General features: G+C 37.2%; 1 protein-coding gene and 1 long non-coding RNA gene across 6 annotated transcripts; both read right to left on the bottom strand.

Moving 5' to 3' along the window:
• Nucleotides 1-3,940: 3,940 nt before the first annotated feature.
• Nucleotides 3,941-7,815, bottom strand: LOC143851174 (uncharacterized). Of its 5 annotated transcripts, none has more exons than XR_013236246.1 (4): nucleotides 7,570-7,815; nucleotides 6,799-7,490; nucleotides 6,022-6,473; nucleotides 3,941-4,293 (listed from the first exon to the last, which is right to left on the bottom strand). It is a non-coding gene; the product is annotated as an uncharacterized LOC143851174 (long non-coding RNA). The 5 variants fall into 5 exon arrangements; XR_013236245.1 differs by having other exon boundaries at nucleotides 6,799-6,897; nucleotides 7,091-7,812; XR_013236247.1 differs by having other exon boundaries at nucleotides 3,941-4,398; nucleotides 6,799-7,812.
• A 3,484-nt stretch (nucleotides 7,816-11,299) lies between these two features.
• On the bottom strand, nucleotides 11,300-22,553 carry LOC143850250 (uncharacterized). Its single transcript, XM_077359516.1, has 4 exons — nucleotides 22,328-22,553; nucleotides 12,917-12,981; nucleotides 12,772-12,827; nucleotides 11,300-12,683 (listed from the first exon to the last, which is right to left on the bottom strand). The coding sequence occupies exons 1-4, from the start codon at nucleotides 22,494-22,496 to the stop codon at nucleotides 11,300-11,302; spliced, it is 1,674 nt and encodes a 557-aa protein (XP_077215631.1). The 5' UTR covers nucleotides 22,497-22,553.
• Nucleotides 22,554-23,798: the final 1,245 nt, after the last annotated feature.

The following is a 23,798-nucleotide window of genomic DNA, read 5'->3' as shown; positions in this document are numbered from 1 at the left end:
AAGATGATGGTTCCCAAACGAAAGGAAAAGAAGATCCCTTTTGAATCTTTTCTTAAAGACTTAAAAGGGAGAAGATCTTTCTCCTCCGGGAGAAAGATAACTAAGATGGCAGTTCCCCAAAAGGAAGGAAAAGAAGATCCCTTTAGAATCACTTCCTGGAGCCTCAAAAGGGAGAAGACCTTTGTTCACTAGGAAAAATATGATAAAGATGACGGTTCCCCAAAAGGAAGGAAAGAAGATCCCTTTAGAATCTCTTCCTGGAGCTTCACAAGGGGAAGACCTTTCTCCTTCACAAAAAAATGATAAAGATGACGGTTATCCAAAAGGAAGGAAAAGAAGTTCCGTTTTCAATCTCTTCCTCAAGACTCAACAGGGAGAGGACCTTTATCCTCCGGGAGAAAGAGGATAAAGATGACGGTTCCCCAAAAGGAATGAAAAGAAGATTCCCTTTAGAATCTCTTCTTAGAAACTTAGAAAACCTTTCTCGTCCGGAAGAAAGAAGATAAAGATGACAGTTTCTTCAAAAGGAAGGAAAAGAAGATCCCTTTAGAATCTCTTAGTAGAGACTTAAAAGGGAGAATACCATTCTCCACCAGAAGAAGGATCATAAAGTTGATGGTTCCCCAAAAGGAATGAAAAGAAAATCCCTTTAGAATCTCTTCCTAGAGACTCAAAAGGGAGGAGACCTTTCTCCTCCGAGAGAGATGATGAAGATGACTGGTTTCCAAAAAGAAGGAAAATATCCCCTTTAGAATCTCTTATCGGAGATTCAAAAGATAGAAAGCCTTTCTCCTCCAGGAGAAAGTTGATAAAGATGATGGTTCCCAAAAAGGACGGGAAATAATAGCCCTTTGGAATCTTTTCTTGGATATTCAAGTGGGAGAAGACATTTCTTCTCCGGGAGAAAGATGACGGTTCCCCAAAAGAAACGAAAATAAGATCCCTTTAGAATCTCTTACTGGAGACTCAAGAGGGAGAAGACCTTTCTCCTCAGGGAGAAAAACCATAAAGATGATGGTTTTCTCCAAAAGGAAGGTGTTAAATATAGAAGATCAAATAATACCATCTCCATCAGCTCAAGCTTTTGGAGTAACTGGTCGTTTCGCATGGTATCAGAGCCAATGGTCCTGAGTTCAGACCTCCTAGATAGCAAAAATCCACATGCAATTGCCAACCCAGCCGAAAAGTGGGGCCACATGTGCCACGTGTAGGTCAACCAGTGAAAGAGGGGCTACACGTGAGGAGGAGTGTTAAAGTATAAAAGATTAATTAACACCATCTCCATCAGCTTAAGCTTTTGGAGTAACTGGTCGTTTCACATAAGGAAGAGAAGATCCCTTTAGAATCTCTTCCTAGAGACTCAACAGGGAGGGAGAAGACCTTTCTCTTTCGGGAGAAATATGATAAAGATGACGGTTCCCCAAAAGAAAGGGAGTGAATTTTCTCAATGAAAACAAGAAAAAATGAATAAATATCTTACATTAGAGATTCTCAAATAGAACAAGAAAAAATGAAAAAAATATCTTACATTTTCTGAAATGTAAGATATTTTCAATTAACTAATCATTCAACTGCGAGCACAGCAATTTCCAACACCAACCAATGTAGATATCAACATGCCAAGCTAGCTCCCACACATGTGCCAACTAGCAATAAGTAGAGATGCAATCATAAAATAGATATAAAAGGAAACAGGGGGGAAATAATCTAGCTATATGTGATTGAAATCTTAAATTAGGTAGAAATACATAGGGAAAAATGAGCTTGGGAAGCTTCTGTTGTCAAAAAATGACTACATAAACATTTGGAATGGTGCCCAAAAATGAGACTCATGGAAGATTGTACAAGCACATTAAAAGACAGGACTCCCAACATATTCACAAAAACATATGGTAATATTCGTTAGCAAATGGTCATGACCTCCCAATTGTAAAAATTAAGAGCTAGCATGTAAATGAGTAACTACAAGTCAAACTTGAAAACAAAAAGAAAAAATTGAAGAACGAATTTGAAAAACTTTTTTTCTTTAGCGGGTCAAGAATCAGGTTTAGAGCCACATATTCTCTCATTTACACTCTTATCCTAGTAAGGAGCAGTTTGTTTTGGATTTTAAGAATTGATTTTGCGTCCAGAACTGACATTTTGGGTCCAATAATCAGTTTTGGACTCAAAATCGATTCTCAAAAACCCAAAACAAATAGGGCCACTGGATTTTGAAAAAGGATTTCTAAGACTGATTATTGAACTCAAGAGTTCATTTAATTTCAAGTCTACTAATCAGTTTTGGACTCTCAATCAGTTCTCAAAATCCGAAACAAATAGGGCCGCAATGGCACAAAATTAATTGATTAGTTCAAAGTGCATAGTAATGCACTGCAGAATAATGTATACTTGCATATAAAAGATGTGCAAGAAAGAACATGTGATGTATGATAAATAACAACTAAATAAGTAATATTTGACTAAGCCGCTCTTGAACTGAAACAAGAAATTATCTTAAGAAGAAGTGTTCACAAGCTGTTGACTGAGAAATGCATGCAGGTAGAAGTGACGAATGGATTGCTTAATATATTAATAAAGGTTGCAAAGATCAGATAACAAAGAAAAGGGATTTAAATAGAACATTTAGAAATAGGATCATGTCAGATAATAAGAGAGGAAAGAAGCTCTAAACTCCACTGCTTGATTTCTCAAGCATAAAGCAAGAAGGATCTGGTGCTCTAAATTCTAAACACTACCATGTGATTTGTAATGCATCATAATAAATGGTTTCTGTTGCTTAGAGCTATAAAAACAAATTATTAATATTCAAAAGAGAGAGAGAGAGAGAGCGACAGAAATATTATGTCACATACATTCATACCTAAGGTTTCAATGATCATGTGACAAAGAAAAAGGATTTATAAAGAGCATTTAGATCGTAGGATCATGTAAGATAATAAGAGAGGAATGACGCTCTAAACACCACCAGTTGATTTCTCAAGCTTAAAGGCAGAAGGATCTGATGCTCTAAACACTATGAATCAATCATTACAACTGCTCTAAAAATTCCTACAATGGTTCAGTGAGACCTATCCAACTAAAGTTCCCTACTTCCGAAGAAAACAGGATAACCTTCACTCCTATAATTAAGCACTTAGACTCGTACAATTAAACATGACAGACTCCACTAGGTAGACTCCTATCCAGCTAAAGTTTACCCCACCCAACTTCCAAAGAAAGCAATCCCCTACTTCTACCATACGTCCTTCCACTTGGGTTTCTTCACCCCACTAAAAGGCAATGGAGTAGCTACTTTTGGATTCTGAAGGCTTTGAATGGGTTTCTTCATCCCACTGAAAGGCAAACGATTCTCAAGGATTTGAATGGGTTTCTTCATCCCACTGAAAGGCAAACGATCCTGGTCAATTCCCTTTTCAGTTTTCACCACTCCATTCTTTGTCAATGGAGCAGTTACCTTTTGGATTCTCAAGGATTTGAATGGGTTTCTTCATCCCACTGAAAGGCAAACCCACTTGGCCAATTGCCTTTTCAGTTTTCACTTGAATGGGTCTCTTCATCCCACTGAAAGGCAAACGAACCTGGCCAATTGCCTTTTCAGTTTTCAGCACTCCATTTTTTGGCAATGGAGCAGCTACTTTTGGATTATCAAGGCTTTGAATGGGTCTATTCATCCCACTGAAAGGCAAACGAACCTGGCCAATTGCCTTTTCAGTTTTCACCACTCCATTGTTTGGCAATGGAGCAACTACTTTTGGATTCTCACATATCTGAATGGGTCTCTTCATCCCACTGAAAGGCAAACGAACCTGGCCAATTGCCTTTTCAGTTTTCACCACTCCATTCTTTGGCAATCGAGCAGCTACTTTTGGATTCTCACGGATTTGAATGGATCTCTTCATCCCACTGAAAGGCAAACATCACTCTGGCCAGCTTTCAGTAAATTTGAAATAAAAAACTTATAATCATACAAGAAAGATAAATAACTAGAATGAAATACAAATAGTTCTGCTCATTGTTTATTGTCCATATGCCCACCCCTGTAGCCGTCTTAGCTTCCCAATGTGCATGTCCCCCCATTTGCCGATTGTTAATGCTGCTCTAATATATCCCCAACAGCTTTGGCAAAAGACATTTGGTCTTCCATCCTAATAACCGGATCTGTAAAAAGCAAACTCCAGTTGTGTCCTTACATTAGAAGATATGTCTGAACTGTTGTTTTCCAGTTATGAAGAAAAAGAGTTCGTAAATTGTTCCGAAGAGAAGAATTCGTGCATGTCAACTGGATTTAACCTGCTACGATTTTCACAAATGTATCAGTTCCATGTCTCACCCCCGTAATCTATATTTTCAACAGCAAGTAAAAGTCAGAAAGAACCCACTGAACCTTAGGCATAGCTGCATGAAATCCAAATTCAATGTCAATTACATTCTAAAAAATTCATCAAGAATACAGCATATCAAGGCACAATTAAGAGAGGACTTACACTTAATCTTGTACAAAATTTCCTCTGAGACATATCAAGGACACATATAGCATCCAAAAGCAGAGAATGGGTATCGATCAAGTGCGTAAGAGACCATGAATCAAACTACCATGAAATGGGTATTATTAAAGCTTTTAATTGAATGGAATCACCAAAACATTGACAATGAAGAAAATAAATGACAACCATCTAAAGAAAAGGTTACCAAGCAAGAGTTTTTATATACTGTGTGCGTTTGAAGTCCAGTATTTTTCAAAAAGTACAGTGGGCCCCCTTCATAGTTGCCATACATGGCCTGTGTGTGTTTTCCAAAATCAGTATTCACTTTTTTGTGAAGGGCTGAGATTAAAAAACCTTATTTTTCAGTCAGGCTAATAATCTCAACCATTCATCGAAAAGTGAATGGGCTGATTTCCAGGAAATCCACTCTGATTTTTTGTAAAATTCGTTTCAGATTGTGGCAGCCAATTTTGAACCCCTAACCAATTATTAGACTCAAAATGAAACGTAATTTTGGGTACAATAATCTGCTTGGTGCTGACAATCGGTTTTCACAATCTGAAACGAACAGGGACTTATGATTATAACAACCGATTGTGAGTGATAAACTGATTATCATACTCAAAATTACATTTGAACAAGGATACTGCTTAGGACAACATTCACCCGACGAAGCAGGTAGTCCTCCAGGGTTTTAATTTTGGTTTGGCAACCAAGCAGGGTATTCGGCTGACATGGCACCCCAAAACTAACTAAAATATATGGATTAACCCGGCTTTTGGGCAACCAAACAGAGCAAAGGAACTTTTGCTGGAGGTTCTAACAGTGTAAAATACAACTCAACTAAGCCTTTGTCCCAAACTAGTTGGGGTCGGCTAATGAATTCTTTAGAAAATTTTCATGAAGTCGGATAAAAGTGTGAAATAATTTAAAAAATATATATATATTCTTAAATATTTTAAATTAAAAAAAATCCCGAAAATTAGGTACAAAAAACCTGTGTATTCTATGTAAATCATAACATCCACTAGAAGAGCTTTTCTCGGTTCTAAAAATTCCGTAAGCTAAATGTACACATCATAACATCTAAGGAACTGTTGGAACCATGTTGAAAGAGCTCTTATTTAATGAAACCAAGCAAACAAAAATATACCACCCTACTACAAAACATTATCTAATTTTAGAGGTTAGGTTCGATGCAAACTACAGTAAGGATCCACATTATGATCTATGCAAGGAAGACAAGAACACTGCAGAGGATTTAAAGTTTGTTGCATGAGTACACCCTACTTTTCACTTTGCTCCCCATTTTTTGCTTCCTGAGATGCAACAAAGTATAAAATCATTCTTCACTTTTCTGACAAAGAGTTGTTATTCGAATTGATAGAAAATCTATATATCCTACCAAATGTTGGTAAAAATACACTGGAATTTCAGATTATAATAATAAACAACACAATAAAGCAATAATCCACATGTAACCGAACCAAAAATAATACAAAGAATCAAATAGTAAAGAGAGAGAATGACTTACGGTTGAGTCGAGGCACTGATCTAAACCTTAAGGAAAATATCGCCCTTGCATTTGACGAATCAACGGTGAAAATGGATTCTCTAGCATATGCCTCCATGATACAACTTGTCCGCTCTAAGGGGACGTGCACTTAAACAGCCCGAAACCCTTGAGAACATGCCTCATGTTGAGGAATAAATTGGGAAGAAGAAAAAACTTAAAAGCATGAGTGTATGTACGAATATTTATAGGAATTGAAGATAATATTTAAGATACACTTCTCTTTAATTGTAACTTTTAAAATATATATATGACTTTTCGCATAAAGTAAATAAATAAATTTTGAATTTTTAAATGAAAGAAAAAGGTCAACAATAAGTAAAATAAAGATAGATCACCAAATTTTGGACTTGACGATGAACCTCTTCAACATCGATGCCAAACCCTCTCAGATCTCCTAGGAGTTGAACCACCTATCAAAAAAGAGAAATGTTATCAGCACTACTGTATTTTGATTAGGGCACTCCTCACTTTATTAAAAGTATGGTATGGTATCCGATCTAACCTATGGAAATGATTTTTGGGCCACAACCTATTTAGGCTGTGGCCCATCTAATGGACGGTTTGGATCATCCTATAATGCGAACCATACCGTACTTTTAATAAAGTGAGGAGTGCCCTCATTAAAATACAGTAGTGCTGATAACATTTCCCTAAAAAAATCGTTACATGAATTTCTAGAAATGTTGATGCTCTGCCCGAAACAGAAAAAAAAATCAATTATATTAAGCTACTAACCAATCACACTTCATCTCTTGTAGCAGCATTAAGCACATCACACTCAATTATGTTATTATCCACACGAACAATTGTTGAAGATAAATTTCTCTTGGTAGCCTGAAAAACCATAAGACCTTTGATCTAAGAAAAGGTATAATGCATGAGTGATGTAGGGAAAGTGCAACGGGGAGTTGCTCAAGTGTGTAGAGACATGCTCTAATGTGTTTTGATGTAGATGTAACAAAGAAATCATAATCTTATGTGAGATTCCTTAAGTTTTCAAGTGGATGTGCATAAAAAGGGATTCGACCTTGAAATCTACTGTGATCAACACAACTCAGCAACAAAGTCTGGACGTAATCTGGTCAGTCATAAACTGGTTTAAATTGGCATGTATAAACTGCCTTTTGCTATGATAAAATCCATCTGTCTGCCAGTGAGTGAGGCTTTAGAGCGGGCTTCGGACCCCTCTAATATTCACCATGCAAACTATTTGTCTGTACCTCACTAACAGAGAATAGGATAACAATTTGCTTGATGTCAAAATTCATTTATATGAAACAAAAAACACCTACTCGGTTCACCTTCTTTCCAAGAAGCGCTTCCCAACAAAACACGTAGTTCGTAAATGGAAGGAAAGAAATGTTTAATGCTACCTAAATTTTGAAGGTTTCAAGTGTCGTTAAAACCTTGGAAGTAATTATCTTCACCTGTAAAACAGCCAACAACCACGAAAATTATAATGTAATAAGAAAAATAAGGAAAATATATCAAAATGTTGAAAGTTACCTTCTTATGTTCCCGTTTGAAGGGAACAAATCTTCTCTATGGTTCTGGCACATTTGAAAATGGGTGCTTTTTGTAGAGTGGAGAGAGGGACAACCACTTCTTTCAACAAGAACCATTTCATTCATAAACCCAATTTTCAAAATTAATATTAAAATTAGTAATGATATCAATAAATAAATTAGTATTTGTGGAGGCTATTGGATACCTCATGACATCATCTCATTCCCATTGATTTGTAAATATATAATGACAAAAAGATTTCTGTCTTTTTAAAAAAGAGTTTCAAAAATGGGAAAAAGTCATCTACAAAACTTCAAAATCTCAATTTTATTCAATTAATTAACAAATATTAACGATAAATTGGGGAAACCAATATTTAATCTTGAAAAATGAATAAATAACTCACAATATTTATCCACTTCGAACAGTAACTTCTATATATTTCCCTGCTAAATGACAAAATGTTAAAAAGAAAAAGAAAAACAATATATGGTGCTCCGACAAAATGTTAAAAAGGAAAAGTGAGCTTGGGAAGCTTCTGTTGTCAAAAAATGACTACATAAACATTTGGAATGGTGCCCAAAAATGAGACTCATGGAAGATTGTACAAGCACATTAAAAGAGAGGACTCCCAACATATTCACAAAAAAATATGGTAATATTCGTTAGCAAATGGTCATGACCTCCCAATTGTAAAAATTAAGAGCTAGCATGTAAATGAGTAACTACAAGTCAAACTTGAAAACAAAAAGAAAAAATTGAAGAACGAATTTGAAAAACTATTTTTCTTTAAGCGGGTCAAGAATCAGGTTTAGAGCCACATATTCTCCCATTTACACTCTTATCCTAATAAGGAGCGGTTTGTTTTGGATTTTAAGAATTGATTTTGCGTCCAGAACTGACATTTTGGGTCCAATAATCAGTTTTGGACTCAAAATCGATTCTCAAAAACCCAAAACAAATAGGGCCACTGGATTTTGAAAAAGGATTTCTAAGACTGATTATTGAACTCAAGAGTTCATTTAATTTCAAGTCTACTAATCAGTTTTGGACTCTCAATCAGTTCTCAAAATCCGAAACAAATAGGGCCGCAATGGCACAAAATTAATTGATTAGTTTAAAGTGCATAGTAATGTACTGCAGAATAATGTATACTTGCATATAAAAGATGTGCAAGAAAGAACATGTGATGTATGATAAATAACAACTAAATATGTAATATTTGACTAAGCCGCTCTTGAACTGAAACAAGAAATTATCTTAAGAAGAAGTGTTCACAAGCTGTTGACTGAGAAATGCATGCAGGTAGAAGTGACGAATGGATTGCTTAATATATTAATAAAGGTTGCAAAGATCAGATAACAAAGAAAAGGGATTTAAATAGAACATTTAGAAATAGGATCATGTCAGATAATAAGAGAGGAAAGAAGCTCTAAACTCCACTACTTGATTTCTCAAGCTTAAAGCAAGAAGGATCTGGTGCTCTAAATTCTAAACACTACCATGTGATTTGTAATGCATCATAATAAATGGTTTCTGTTGCTTAGAGCTATAAAAACAAATTATTAATATTCAAAAGAGAGAGAGAGAGAGAGAGAGAGTTACAGAAATATTATGTCACATACATTCATACCTAAGGTTTCAATGATCATGTGACAAAGAAAAAGGATTTATAAAGAGCATTTAGATCGTAGGAGCGTTTCGCACGGTATCAGAGCCAATGGTCCTGAGTTCAAATCTCCCAGATAGCAAAAATCCACATGCAATTGCCAATCCCAACTGAAAAGAGTGGCCACATGTAGGTCGACCCGAAAAAGAGGGGATACACGTGATAAAAGATTAAATAACACCATCTCCATCAGCTTAAGCTTTTGGAGTAACTGGTCATTTCACAGAAGGAAAAAAAGATCCCTTTAGAATCTATTCCTAGAGACTCAATAGGGAGAACACCTTTCTCCTTCGGCAGAAATATGATAAAGATGACGGTTCCCCAAAAGAAAGGGAGTGAATTTTCTCAACGAAAACAAGAAAAAATGAATAAATATCTTACATTTGAGATTCTCCAATAGAACGAGAAAAAATGAAAAAAAAAATATCTTACATTTTCTGAAATGTAAGATATTTTCAATTAACTAATCATTCAACTACGAGCACAACATTATCCAATACCAACCAATGTAGATATCAACATGCCAAGCTAGCTCCCACACATGTGCCAACTAGCAATAAGTAGAGATGCAATCATAAAATATATATAAAGGGAAACAGGGGAAAAATAATCTAGCTATATGTGATTGAAATCTGAAATTAGGTAGAAATACATAGGGAAAAATGAGCTTGGGAAGCTTCTGTTGTCAAAAAATAATTGCATAAACATTTGGAATGGTGCCCAAAAATGAGACTCATGGAAGATTGTACAAGCACATTAAAAGAGAGGACTCCCAACATATTCACAGAAACATATGGTAATATTCGTTAGCAAATGGTCATGATCTCCCAATTGTAAAAATTAAGAGCTAGCATGTAAACGAGTAACAACAAGTAAAACTTGAAAACATAAAGAAACAACTGAAGAACAAATTTGAAATTTTTTTCTTTAAGCGGGTCAAGAATCAGGTTTAGAGCCTCAGATTCTCTCATTTACACTCTTATCCTAGTAAGGACAGGTTTGTTTTGGATTTTGAGAATTGATTTTGAGTCCAGAACTGTCATTTTGGATCCAATAATCAGTGTTGGACTCAAAATCGATTCTCAAAAACCCAAAACAAATAGGGCCACTGAATTTTGAAAAAGGATTTCTAAAACTGATTATTGGACTCAAAATTTAATTTCAAGTCTACTAATCAGTTTTGGACTCTCAGTCAGTTCTCAAAATCCGAAACAAATAGGGCCGCAATAGCACAAAATTAATTAATTAGTTATAACTGCATAGTAATGCATTGCAGAATAACAACTAAATATGTAATAGTTGACTAAGCCGCTTTTGAACTGAAACAGCAAATTATCTTAAGATGCAGTGTTCACAAGCTGTTGACTTAGAAATGCATGCAGGTAGAAGTGAAGAATGGATCACTTTTGCAAGAACATATAACAAAGAAAAGGGATTTACGTAGAACATTTAGCCATAGGATCATGTCCGATAATAAGAGAGGAAAGAAGCTCTAAACACCACCACTTAATTTCTCAAGCTTAAAGCAAGAAGGATCTGGTGCTCTAAATTCTAAACACTACCACGTGATTTGTAATGCATCATAATAAATGGTTTATGTTACTTAGAGCTATAAAAACAAATTATTAATATTCAAGAGAGAGAGAGAGAGAGAGAGAGCTACAGAAATATTATGTGACATACATTCATACCTAAGGTTTCAATGATCATATGACAAAGAAAAAGGATTTATAAAGAATATTTAGAACGTAGGATCATGTAAGATAATAAGAGGAATGATGCTCTAAACACCACCAGTTGATTTCTCAAGCTTAGAGGCAGAAGGATATGATGCTCTAAACACTATGAATCAATCATTACAACTGCTCTAAAAATTCCTACAATGGTTCAGTGAGACCTATCCAACTAAAGTTCCGTACTTCCGAAGAAAACATGATAACCTTCACTCCTATAATTAAGCACTTAGACTCCTACAATTAAGCATGACAGACTCCACTAGATAGACTCCTATCCAGCTAAAGTTTACCCCACCCTACTTTCAAAGAAAACAGTCCCCTACTTCTACCATACGTCCTTCCACTTGGGTCTCTTCACCCCACTAAAAGGCAATGGAGTTGCTACTTTTGGATTATGAAGGCTTTGAATGGGTTTCTTCATCCCACTGAAAGGCAAACGATTCTGAATGGGTTTCTTCATCCCACTAAAAGGCATACGATCCTGGCCAATTGCCTTTTCAGTTTTCACTACTCCATTCTTTGGCAATGGAGCAGTTACTTTTAGATTCTCAAGGCTTTGAATGGGTTTCTTCATCCCACTGAAAGACAAACGAACCTGGCCAATTGCCTTTTCAGTTTTCACTACTCCATTCTTTGGCAATGGAGCGGCTACTTTAGGATTCTCACGGATTTGAATGGGTTTCTTCATCCCACTGAAAGGCAAACGAACCTGGCCAATTGCCTTTTCAGTTTTCACCACTCCATTCTTTGCCAATGCAGCTATTTTTCGATTTTCAAGGCTTTGAATGGGTCTCTTCATCCCATTGGAAGGCAAACGAACATGGAGAATTGCCTTTTCAGTTTTTACCACTCCATTCTTTGGCAATGAAGTAGCTACTTTTGGATTCTCAAGGCCTTGAATGGGTCTCTTCATCCCACTGAAAGGCAAACGAACTTGGCCAATTGCCTTTCCAGTTTTCACAACTCCATTCTTTGGCAATGGAGCAGCTACTTTTGGATTCTCACAGATTTGGATGGGTTTCGTCATCCCACTGAAAGGCAAACGAACCTGGCTAATTGCCTTTTCAGTTTTCACTACTCCATTCTTTGGCAATGGAGCAGCTACTTTAGGATTCTCACGGATTTGAATGGGTTTCTTCATCCTACTGAAAGGCAAACGAACCTGGCCAATTGCCTTTTCAGTTTTCACCACTCCATTATTTGCCAATGCAGCTACTTTTCGATTCTCAAGGCTTTGAATGGGTCTCTTCATCCCATTGGAAGGCAAACGAACATGGAGAATTGCCCTCTCAGTTTTCACCACTCCATTCTTTGGCAATGAAGCAGCTACTTTTGGATTCTCAAGGCCTTGAATGGGTCTCTTCATCCCACTGAAAGGCAAACGAACCTGGCAAATTGCCTTTTCAGTTTTCACCACTCCATTCTTTGGCAATGGAGCAGCTACTTTTGGATTCTTAAGGCTTTGAATGGGTTTCTTCATCCCACTGAAAGGCAAACAATTCTGGCCAATTGCCTTTTTACTTTTCACCGCTCCATTCTTTGGTAATGGAGTAGCTACTTTTGGATTGGGTTCCAGATTTGGTGTCACTAATTTGTACCTTGGAGGATCATTAGATGCTTTCTTTGTCTTCCTGATCATGTTTAATATTGCCATCCTTTCCTTGGCAGATTTCGCAGGTGCAGGAAGTGGACGACATCTCGCAGTGCAACTGAAAGGCAAAGGAGATTTTGTCATTGAATTGTTCATGGGAAATTGAAGAAATAATAATAATTCAATGTTTAAAGAACTTAAAATACCGTGATGTTTGTCCCTTTAGTGAGTTTTGAAGTCTTAGGCTCCTCTCTGCCATGACCTGCACGATTTAAGACTCAAGATGTCATGAAGTTACATGAACAACAATATCATCCATTCACGTAGGACAAAGAGTGAGGCATAACATACCCGAAGTTCAAATTTTCTATGGAGAATATCAGGATCATCTTCTTCATCATGCTTTTGGTTGCATCCTGTAACACAATACCCCAGAAAGCACATCCATAAATTTCATATTTATAATTCAAGAGAAAGCATAAAACTCGAATAAAAGCATTCAAACATTTTAAAATCAGAGAGAGAATTTGAATGGAAGTTACATAGGAATAAGAAAGAGCGTTAGTAAACATGTGCAATCAGTTGAATTTAAGATAAAATCAGAAACTGCATACTGCATCAGTGCAACAGAGTTTCAAGATTCTCTCCAAAGAGATGAGAACGATTGCTCATGCATAAGGAATTACTATGCAGAAAAAGGTAAAAAGGGAAAAGATCAAGGAGAATTCAAAGATTATGTAATAGCTTACAGAGTTGAGGATTCAAATTTTGTCTGTGAACATGATGCCAAAGAGGATGAGTCTCTTGTGAACTATGATGAGACAAACGTCTATTGTGAGAAGGCTCAAGAAGCTGAAAGGAAGAGAAACAAGAACCAATCAAGCTGTCAAGGAAGAAGTTGAATGTGAAGATCAGGGAGAAATTTGGATTGATCAAGAGGAAATTAATTGCAAAGATCACGATCAAGTGGAAGAGGTGAAAGTATGTGGTGAATCAGCTCAAAGGGAAAATGAAGATACCAGAACAAAATTTGAATCTGAGGAATATGAAGCAGCTGCCCATATCGAGCCTAACAAAGCCTCGGAACAAGAAAATGAGGAAATGAGTGCAGCTATCTGTGCTTGAAATGTCCAAGCTCAAGAAAATGAGGAATTGAGCAATGGCCCAAGTTCCACCAGCAGGGAGGGAATCTGTAGATGATAGTACAGTGGGGATTGAAGATAATTCTTAGATTGAAATGTGCTGCATGGAAAGTCTAAGGAAGTGGAAGGTTTTGGGAGTAGAGAACTTTAACATATGAAGCTCTGGCAGCTACTGAAAATTCTGCTGCAGCTTCTCCTTTTAAGCTTGAGATGGGTCTAGATAACCAAAACTTTGAGGATTGCAGAGAACTTTCTAGGTTGAAAGCATTTGCTAGAACAAGTTCACAGAAAATTAGTGCGTTGGCATATCAAGTTTCTATCCTAAAAATGTAGTCAACATTCCCCATACAAGCAGATCGTAGATCGTTTCACTGGATAAGCATGAAGAAGGAGAAAGTAAGGGAGAAAAGTCTTTTAACATAGCATCTAATGGTGAAGCCGATTCTTCAGCCAAATCAAGGATTAGAAGGCTGGGTTTGGAGTGGTTTGATTTCCTCCTGCCGTAAATTGTATTTTTGTTTTTCTTGTATTTATTCCTTCTGTAATGTTTGTGCCTTTGTGGACCATCTTGGTTCCCTTTAATTCAATATATCACTATTTAAAAAAAAAAATAGCTTCTAACGAGTTCTGCAACTTGGATACTGATTTGTTTTCAGGACACGATGTAGAAGAGAAAGTGGAAAATTTGGTTTACAAAAATATAGTAGTTGTTGGTTTAACAATGGTAGATGTGTCACCTGTTGAGAGTCATCGCGGACTCTCCACAGTGAAGGAGAGGATGGGTCGGCACGGATGCGGGCCGAGGCGGGCCCACATGGATCTTTCCTATTCTAAACTAGGACTTGTCAAGTTGGTAGTTAGAGTTGATTCTAAATTGGGTTTTGGAAACGAGTAGCTTTAGGATGTTGGATTGTTTTAGGAAACATAATTAGTTACTAATTTTGTTTTGGAAAAGGGTAGTATATAGAAATAGGGAAGTGGTTTAATAGGTTAGTTTCTTATTAGTGTCATGAAATATTCACGAAGATCTGTCATGCAATATCACAACTCGATGAAGAGTCCAAGATTTTAGGACGGGGATGCAGAGGATTATAATCCGACGATTGAAGCCTAAGTACAGTGGTACGGTAAGATAGCGGAGTATCTTGCTACATTCGAAGGGTTGGAGTACAATAGGTTTGTGAAGTTTAGAAATGAACTTAGCATGACTTGCAGAGAGTCAGCAGTGAAGGGGAGTGATAAAAGTTATCGTTGACTCTCCATGGATGGAGTGTTTTTTGAGGGGGAGTGTTGATGTAGGTTCCATGGATGGAGTGGTGTATTGATGTCTTGTGTTGTCTTGTTGTTATCGTGTTATAGTCTTGTTGTTGTCTTGTGGGTAGTTGTTCCCCATGGAGTTCCTTGTTGGTGCTCCTTTGTTGGTGGTTGTTCTTCCTATTATGTTTTGTCATCGTCTTCGGGTTAGTGTAGTATCGTCCTCCTTGTTGAAGTGTTGTGAGGTTTCCTTAGTTGATTCATTGGTTGGTTGGTTAGTTTCTTTTTTGCATTGTTAGTTGTTGGTTCTTCATGTTGCTAGTTGTTTCCTTCTGCTTAACGTTTGTTGGTGACTTAAGTTGATGTTCTTTCACCATGCTTCGCGTTCTTGGTTAGTTGCTCCTTCTATTTGTTGTTGGTTGGTTGGTTGGGTTGTTGGTTGGTTGGTTGGTTTGGTTGGTTGTTTGGTTGGTTTTTTGGTTGGTTTTTTGGTTGGCTGGGTTGGTTGTGGTTGAGGTTGGATGGGTTGGTTGTGGTTGAGGTTGGTTGGGTTGATCGTGGTTGAGATCATTGTTGTTGTGGTTGGTTGGTTCTTCGCGCTTGGTGTTATTGGTGGACTCGCTTTGCGAGTCCTGTTTGTTGATGCTTCTACATGTGTGTAGTTGCCTTGCATAATTTTGCGCATTCATTGTTGCTGTAGAGGTTTGCTTTCGGCCTTGTTGCTAGTAGTGGCTATATGCCCGGTCATTTGCGTTGAATTCGGCCTTATTGTTGTTTCTCCCAGGCGACGTGTTGTGTGGCCTTCTTTGGTTGGTTGTTTCCCAAGCGACGTGCTGTGTGGCCATCATTGGTTGGTTGTTGTTGTGGGCTGATTTTCTATCGCCCTGTTGTTGGTTGGTTGTTGGTCCTGGTTGGGCTTCTTCTTCGATATGATGTTCTCTTGATCTCTACTCGTGGTGCTTCGTCGTTGTTCGTGTGCGAGCCTTTGGTGTCCTTATTTTATTCTATGGATCGTTGTTGTTTCCTTGCCGAGGCCCTTTCGTTCGATCGTTATTGGTGTAGATTTGATAGCCGTGCTCTGAGGGGGAGGCTCTGTGTTGATCGCTCTGACGGTAATGCTAATTTAGGGGGAGCTCGTTGTTTTTGTGGCCGTTGAACTCGCTGTTGTACTAGTTGTGGCCATGGTCTTTTTTTGTTATGTTTTTTACTATGTATTCATCACATCAACTTGACGGGGTGTGTTGTACCAAGCTGGCTATGTCTATGGGATTATTGTTTTTCTGTTTTATGGGTATTATAGTTGTTTGTTTTAGTTTTCTTTGTAGGAATCTGGAGTGTGGAGTTATACCGTATATACACTCCAGCTTGAGGGGGAGTGTTGAAGGGTATCTTAGTCATTATGTGTAGTGTGAGGGGTATTGTAGCCTTTGTACCATGTTTCCCTACTTTGGACCTATATATACATCATATTAATGGGTGGACTCCTAAGTGGAGAATCTCACCATCTTCACCCTCACACTTCTTCTTCCCCTCTAAACCCTAGCCACATTTCTAACATATATAAAAGGAGAGTGCAAAACGTGAAACAATATGTGAGTGAGAAAAAAAACATGAATGTATTGAAGAGAAGTGTTGTACGGTTTGAGTCTTGGAATAGTATATTTAAGAGAACTCTCTCTTTTCCTCCCTCCTTTTGTGATTTGTGTTATTTGGGTTTTGCTTCTTTTGCCTTTGATCTTGTTTTCAAAAAACTTTGTGCTTTGATCATTGTTTTATATGGAACATAAAGAAAGTGAAAATGTTGACATTACAGAATGTTTCAGAGAAGTGGCAATTGGAAATTCAAATATAGACCAGTTCTCCGCATTTGTTGATCCAGCATAGTATCAAAACGAACACAAAAAAGAATTTGATTTCTGCACAAGTTACTATTTTAAATAGTCCAGAGACTGCTAAAATACTAGAACGATACAAAATAGAAGATGGGGATCCATGTAGGTTGTTGAGAAGATTTCTCGCAATCAAAGAATCCTGGGTTGACAATGTAAAATTCAGAACTCATTGGAAAACCGTAATTTGAAAGATAAAAGTGGATGTGATCAGCAGTGGTTCAATGAAATGTCCATTTCCACAGTAAAAGCTGAGAAAAGACCAGCAGAGTTGAAATCAAGCCACTGAGACCAATCAAGAGTTTGAAACATTTTTTTCTCATAGGTCGAGAGCATGAAATATTGGCCAATAGTGACTGATATGAGGCAGAACACTCCAATTCTGAAAACGGAGCAGTTGAGCAACCATAAGGTCGGGTAATCGGCGACACCCATGTTGAGAAGGCAACCCTAGACAACTTGCATAGCAGTAGAAAGAGAGGAGGAGAGGGTTCACTTTTTCAACCATTGGTTGAAGGATTGAAAAGGTTTGGCAGATAGGTGCTGCACTATATTAAAACAAAGGGTTCATTATTTTGATGACATGTTGATTTCAGATGGATTTTTTTTTCTTACATCACTGCAAAACTGTTCATCAATATGGACAATCATTTTGTTGAAGACACAAGTGGAAGTGATTCAAGGGTCTAGCATGCATTGTCAACTTCATTTTTAAATATAGATAACACAAAATGATTGATTTTATATCGCAGGACATGCTCCTACTTTTAATTCCACAAAGAAAATGTCCAATCAAGTGAAAGCAATGACAGGTAGAATCAACCAACAATGACAGGTAGAATCAACCAACATATTGCCATGTTGTGCAACAATTTTACTTTACACAAGTTCAATTTTTGGAAAATCTACTAATCAAGGTTTTAAATTTGAGTTTCAGTTATGGTTTCGGTCACCACAGAAATGGGACCTTTTAAGTTTCGGTTGGACATTTTGGTGGAAATCCTGTAAAATCGCCGAAACGTAGGCAAACAATTGCAAATGATAGAGTTTTAAAATGAAACTTCAGGAAATGCTACAATAAACACAAATACAAACTTAGCACATAAGAAATACAGATATAGATAATGTTTTAATAATATAAAATACCAAAAGACATGTGTTGTTGAGCAAGTCCGTTCAGTTTTGGTATTGTTTCGATGGGGATGGGGATGGAAACATATCAGTCGTTTGTTTCATTGGAAATTTAAAAACATGTTACTAAATCCAACCAAGTAAAACAATGCCAAACATAATCACCAAAACCAACCTATGTTGTGTAAGGATTCAGCTTTAGATAAGTTTTGTGAGTAACGTGGTTCCAGAACCATCAAAATGAGTCAACTAGAGCCAGCCACGACTATTTTAACTATATAAAAAAAAAGTTTCAAAAGCAAAGAAGCCTTTGAAAACCTTTAGGATTTAATCAATTTAAACAAAGAGATATGTGTTTTCGGAAACATGCATGTCAGATTTAAAAGGGCAGAAACAGTGTCGACCCAAGAAAAATTAATTGGAAGAAAATTTTCAGATCCAAGAAAAATTAAAAGGAAGAACCATTCAAGAAGTTGAATGTGAAGATGAAAAAGGCAAGAGAAAGGGAGGGCAAAACAGGCAAATATGGCAAAAAAAAAACTTACCGAGGCGTGTGGAAAAGGGTATTATATAGAAATAGGAAAGTGGTTTAATAGGTTAGTTTCTAATTAGTGTTTCGATAGTGTTTTTTTGGAAAGTAGAGGGGATTGTATAGCATGGGTAATTTCAATACGTGTTTGAGTGCCTTTGCTTATATGCAGAGAGAGAGAGAGAGAGAGAGAGAGAGAGAGAGAGAGAGAGAGAGAGAGAGAGAGAGAGAGAGAGAGAGAGAGAGAGAGAGAACATGAATGAAATAATGGAGAGTAAACATGAAAAAGTGGGAAAAAGAGACGAGTGTGAAACGTGAACTCTTTGTTATTAAGAAGTTGTGTATGGTTGCTGCCATCAACAGTATTCAAGAAAAATTCTCCCTCTCTCTCTTCCGCTCTTTCTCTTCCCTCTTCTCCTTTTGTTGTGGGTTTAGTGCTTCTGCTTGATCTTTGTTTTTAACAAGTGGTATCAAAGCTTTCGTGCTTTGATCTTGATTTTCTACATCAGCAAGCAAAGGTGAAACAGCTAGAGAAGTTGCACCAGTGATCATTGGACAGATTTTAGAATAGGAACATATTGGAAAAGAAAGGTTACTATTGTGTGTGGCTGTGTGTTCTGAAAAGGTCACGGTCCTAACGGACATGGGTAATGGGAAGTGTTAATGGGCTTTTTAGTCTTTAAAAGTAGTTTTGATTTAGAAAGTGTGGTTTCTAATTAGTTTAAATGGGTTGGGCAAATCGAAAAAGAAACATGCTAATATGGTAGTTTATATTATTTTTATTTTATGGTTAGTTTTAAATGTAACTGTTGAAGGGTATTATAGTCATGGTTTTAAATTTCGATCGGATTTCATCTGGACCGAAACGAAATTGCACCGAAACCGAAATTCCCGAAATGTACCAAATTTCGGTCGAAATTTCGGTGAAATAATAGATAAAATAATATTATTTTAATCCTTTACCAAATTTCGACCGAAATTTCGGTTTAAAAAATCGATATTTTGAGAGCTTTTACCAAATTTCGGCCGAAATTTTGGTTTTGGGAAAGACCGAAATTTCGCCCGAAACCGAAATTTAAAACCTGCGCAGCTGCGCTAGGAGTTATCTGCACATTAGTGGCTTATAAAGCCACCGATTGGTTTGTATGGCGGGTCCACCTTTGCGGGGTCCAAAAAAGCGACCAATTGGTGACTTTATAAGCCACTAATGTGCAGGTAACTCCCTGCGCAGCTGCGCACGAACACTTTTCTCTCTCTCTCTCTCTCTCTCTCTCTCTCTCTCTCTCTCTCTCTCTCTCTCTCTCTCTCTCTCTCTCTCTCGCTCTCTCTCTCTCTCTATATATATATATATATATTATATGGGAGCTCCCTAAGGAGACTCCATATTCACTCTTCTTCTTCTTCCTTATCAACAATAACATGGTATAAGAGCTGATCCAATAAACAAAATTCAAAAAAGGAAGGAAACCTAGCCGCATCTCTCCACCTCTCCCGCATCTCTCTCCTTGTCGTAAAATCTTGCTAAGGAAACCTTGCCGTAAAACTCTCGCGCGCGCGCATCCCTTTCATTCACATACAAAGAGACTGCTCCTAGCATAAGCGGTAAAGAAGGAGGTAGACTCAAACAAAGTGACGTCGGTGGAAACAAATATCGGCGAAGTCGAGGACGGTAACTCCGATCACTTTTCTGGGTACGAAAGTAGCACAGAAAGACACAACGCTCCGCCCGAGGATCCAATTTATCTAGCCCTGGGGTAAGGGTGTGAACAAAGCAAACACAGCCAACGACTCTTGAAACAGTATGTGAGTGAGAGAAAAAGTGTGAATAGAGTATTGAAGAGAAGTGGTGTACGGTTTGAGTCTTGGAATAGTATATTCGAGGGAACTCTCTCTCTCTCTCTCTCTCTCTCTCTCTCTCTCTCTCTCTCTCTCTCTCTCTCTCCTTTGTGATTTGTGTTATTTGGGTTTTGCTTCTTTTGCTTTTGATCTTGTTTTCAACAAGTAGTATCAAAGCTTTGTGCTTAGATCTATGCTTTCCACAGAACATAAAGAAAGTGAAAATGTTGAGGTTACGAAATGTTTCAAAGAAGTGGCAATTGCAAATTCAAATATAGACCAGTTCCTCTCAGCTGGATCAATGTTTCAAAGAAGTGCCAATTGCAAATTCAAATATAGATCAGTTCCACGCATTTGTTGATCAAGCATAGTATCAAAATGGACACAAAAAGAATTTGATTTCTGCACAAGTTACTAATTTAAATAGTCCAGAGACTGCTAAAATACTAGAACGATACAAAATAGAAGACGGTGATGCATGTAGGTTGTTGAGAAGATTTCTCACACTCAAAGAATCCTGGGTTGACAATGTAAAATTCAGAACTCATTGGAAAATTGTAATTTGGAAGATAAAAGTGGATGTGAACAGCAGTGGTTCAATGAAATGTCCATTTCCACAGTAAAATCTGAGAAAAGGCCAGCAGAGTTGAAATCAAGACACATACCAATTGAGAGTTTGAAACATTTTTTCTCATAGGTCGAGAGCTTGAAATATTGGCCAATAGTGACTGATATGAAAGAGAACACTCCAATTCTGAAGAGGGAGCAGTTGAGCAACCACAAGGTCAGGTAATCAACGACACCCATGTTGAGAAGGCAACCCAAGACAACTTGCATAGCAGTAGAAAGAGAGAGGAGGAGAGCGTTCACTTATTCAACCATTGGTTGAAGGATTGAAAAGGTTTGGCAGATAGGTGCTGCACTATACTAGAACAAAGGGTTCATTATTTTGATGACATGTTGATTTTAGATGGATTTGTTTTCTTACATCACTGCAAAACTGTTCATCAATATGGAAGTGATTTTGTTGAAGATACAAGTGGAAGTGATTCAAGGGTCTAGCATGCATTGCCAACTTCATTTTTAAATATGGATAACACAAAATGATTGATTTTATATCGCAGGACAATGAAGTGAAAGCAATGACAGGTAGAATCAACCAACACATTGACATGTTGTGCAACAATTGTACTTTAGACAAGTTCAATTTTTGGAATTACTTAAATTTCAGTTTCAGTTATGGTATCGGTCATCATGAAAATGGGACCTTTTCAGATTCGGTCGGACATTTCGGTGGAAATCCGCAGGCAAACAATTGAAAATGATAGAATTTTAACATGAAACTTCAGGAAATGCTACAATAAACACAAATACAAACTTACCACATAAGACAAATATCTATACATAATGTTTTAATAACATAAAATCCCAAAAGACATGTGTTGTCACGCAAGTCCGATAATTCAATACATACCATCTTTTTCACCTGTAATTCATATAAATATTTATACATAGTACAAACACCGCATTTCACATGCAATTCATAATGAGTCAACTAGAGCCAGCCACGACTATTTTAACTATATATAAAAAAAAAAGATTCAAAAGCAAAGAAACCTTTGAAAACCTTTAGGATTCAATCAATTGAAATTGCAATATTCTATCAAATTCAAACATAGCAACAAAAATTTGGGTTCAATAAACAGAAAATTGGGTTCAATAAACAGAGAGATAAGCATGCATGTCAGATTTAAAACAAATGTCTATACTCTATAGCAAGAATTGTCAAGAAGATGAAAAGGGCAGAAACAGAGTCGACCCAAGAAAAATTAAGTGGAAGAAAAGTTTCAGTTCCAAGAAAAATTAATTGGAAGAACCATTCAAGAACTTGAACGTGAAGATGAAAAAGACAAGAAAAAGGGGGGGAAACAGACAACAATGGCAAAAAAAAAAACATGCAAATGAAAAAAAAAAAACTTACCGAGGCGTGTGCAAAACCATTCTTTATCATCCTCAACGGATCGATCCGGGTTTGTTAAGTCGACGAACATTGGTGCAGAGAAATTTTCATAAAACTCGTCGAACTCAAATTCGTAAGTTTCATTTGGATTAAAGTGACAGAACTCTTCGTCATAGTGATCAAACTCCATTTCTGTCTGAGAGAGACAGATAGCAAGAAAGATAGATTAGAGAGAGAGAGAGAGAGAGAGAGAGAGAGAGAGAGAGAGAAGAGATTGCAAGAAAGAGGGATTAGAGAGAGAAAGAGAAGAGATTAGAGAGAGAAAGAGAGGAGATTAGAGAGAGAAAGAGCAAGAGCAAGAAAGAGAGATTAGAGAGCGCGGAGAGCTAAGAGAGAGGGAGAATTAAGAATAGATTGAGAGTCGGTGTTTTTCTTTCCTCTCTCGCTGAAGGAATTTATTTATAGCTCTTTATTTCAATTGGTAAGTGATATATTCGCCCCCGCCCCTCCCCCCTTTTCTTACTTGGAGACATCCCCGTCTAGTGTATTTATGACTGTTCTTTTACACTAGAGAGGGCTGTCCCAAGTAACAAGAAAGGGTCGAATTTACCCTTTACCATATTATTAAAGGCTACTGATAATAGCACTACTGTGCTTGAATAATTGCACGAACTAAGCTTGTCTTTTCTTTTTCAATTTTGTTCTTTTTGACTGTTATAAGATGTTTCAATAATAAAAGACAAGATAAGTTGCTGCACTTATCAAAACATTGTAGTGCGAAAATCAATAGGCATATTAAAGCAATTAAAGAAAACGAAAGGTCGGCGGCTATCTTTCTTTTGACATTTCATGTTTTATCTACTTCACAAAAATAAAATCAAGACCGTTGATCTTGTTGATCCTCATGAGCTGACCCACGTGACATCTAGTCCTATGCAGAATGGACCTCCCATCAATAAGAAAAAAGAAAATCAACTGTTTGAATTTTCTAGGCAGGCCTGTTTGGATTGCAGGAAAAACATTTCTCAAGAAATTTTTCCTAGGAAATATTTTCTGTTTCCACAAATTATGGGGAAATGATAAATTTTGAGTATAATCATTATAATTTTAAAGGTTCCTCCTGTGAACAAACCTTGAATTGTGGTTGTTCATGTCACTTTTATTTCTATGTAATAAAACAATGGAAAAGCAAAATGTTTTTCTTTTCCAAACTTTTCTTGAAATTTCATGGAATCAAAACAAGGAGAAGAGGAGGCTTGATGTGTCGTGGAGATACGATCATCCCATATAAGTGGAAACAATGGCGGTGGGGGTGCAACTTGGGTCGGGTTCAACCCAATTTTGACTCGGGTTCGGTTGGTATTTCCTCGGGTTGGGTTTGGTTGGGTTAGGGATGGCGTTTCCCAACCCGATTTAATTTCAGGTTGGGTTAGGGATGATGCCTTGGCAGCCCGACTCGACCCGCACCCGACCTTTGTCCTCTAATTTTATC

The sequence above is a fragment of the Tasmannia lanceolata genome, unplaced genomic scaffold (assembly GCF_043159265.1).
Source record: "Tasmannia lanceolata isolate RefF3 unplaced genomic scaffold, GAP_Taslan_0.1 ptg000018l, whole genome shotgun sequence".
NCBI lineage: Eukaryota > Viridiplantae > Streptophyta > Magnoliopsida > Canellales > Winteraceae > Tasmannia > Tasmannia lanceolata.
This window is presented reverse-complemented; position numbering and strand designations above follow the sequence as displayed.

What these genes read in the sequence shown, in the direction of transcription:
- LOC143850250 (XM_077359516.1), bottom strand. Translation starts at nt 22,496, where the DNA reads ATGGAGTTTGATCACTATGACGAAGAGTTCTGTCACTTTAATCCAAAT. An exon ending in ATGGTTTTGCACACGCCTCG is followed by an intron (nt 12,982 to 22,327) that starts GTAAGTTTTTTT and finishes ATTGTGTTACAG; the next exon opens with GATGCAACCAAAAGCATGAT. An exon ending in CTAAAGGGACAAACATCACG is followed by an intron (nt 12,684 to 12,771) that starts GTATTTTAAGTT and finishes TTTGCCTTTCAG; the next exon opens with TTGCACTGCGAGATGTCGTC.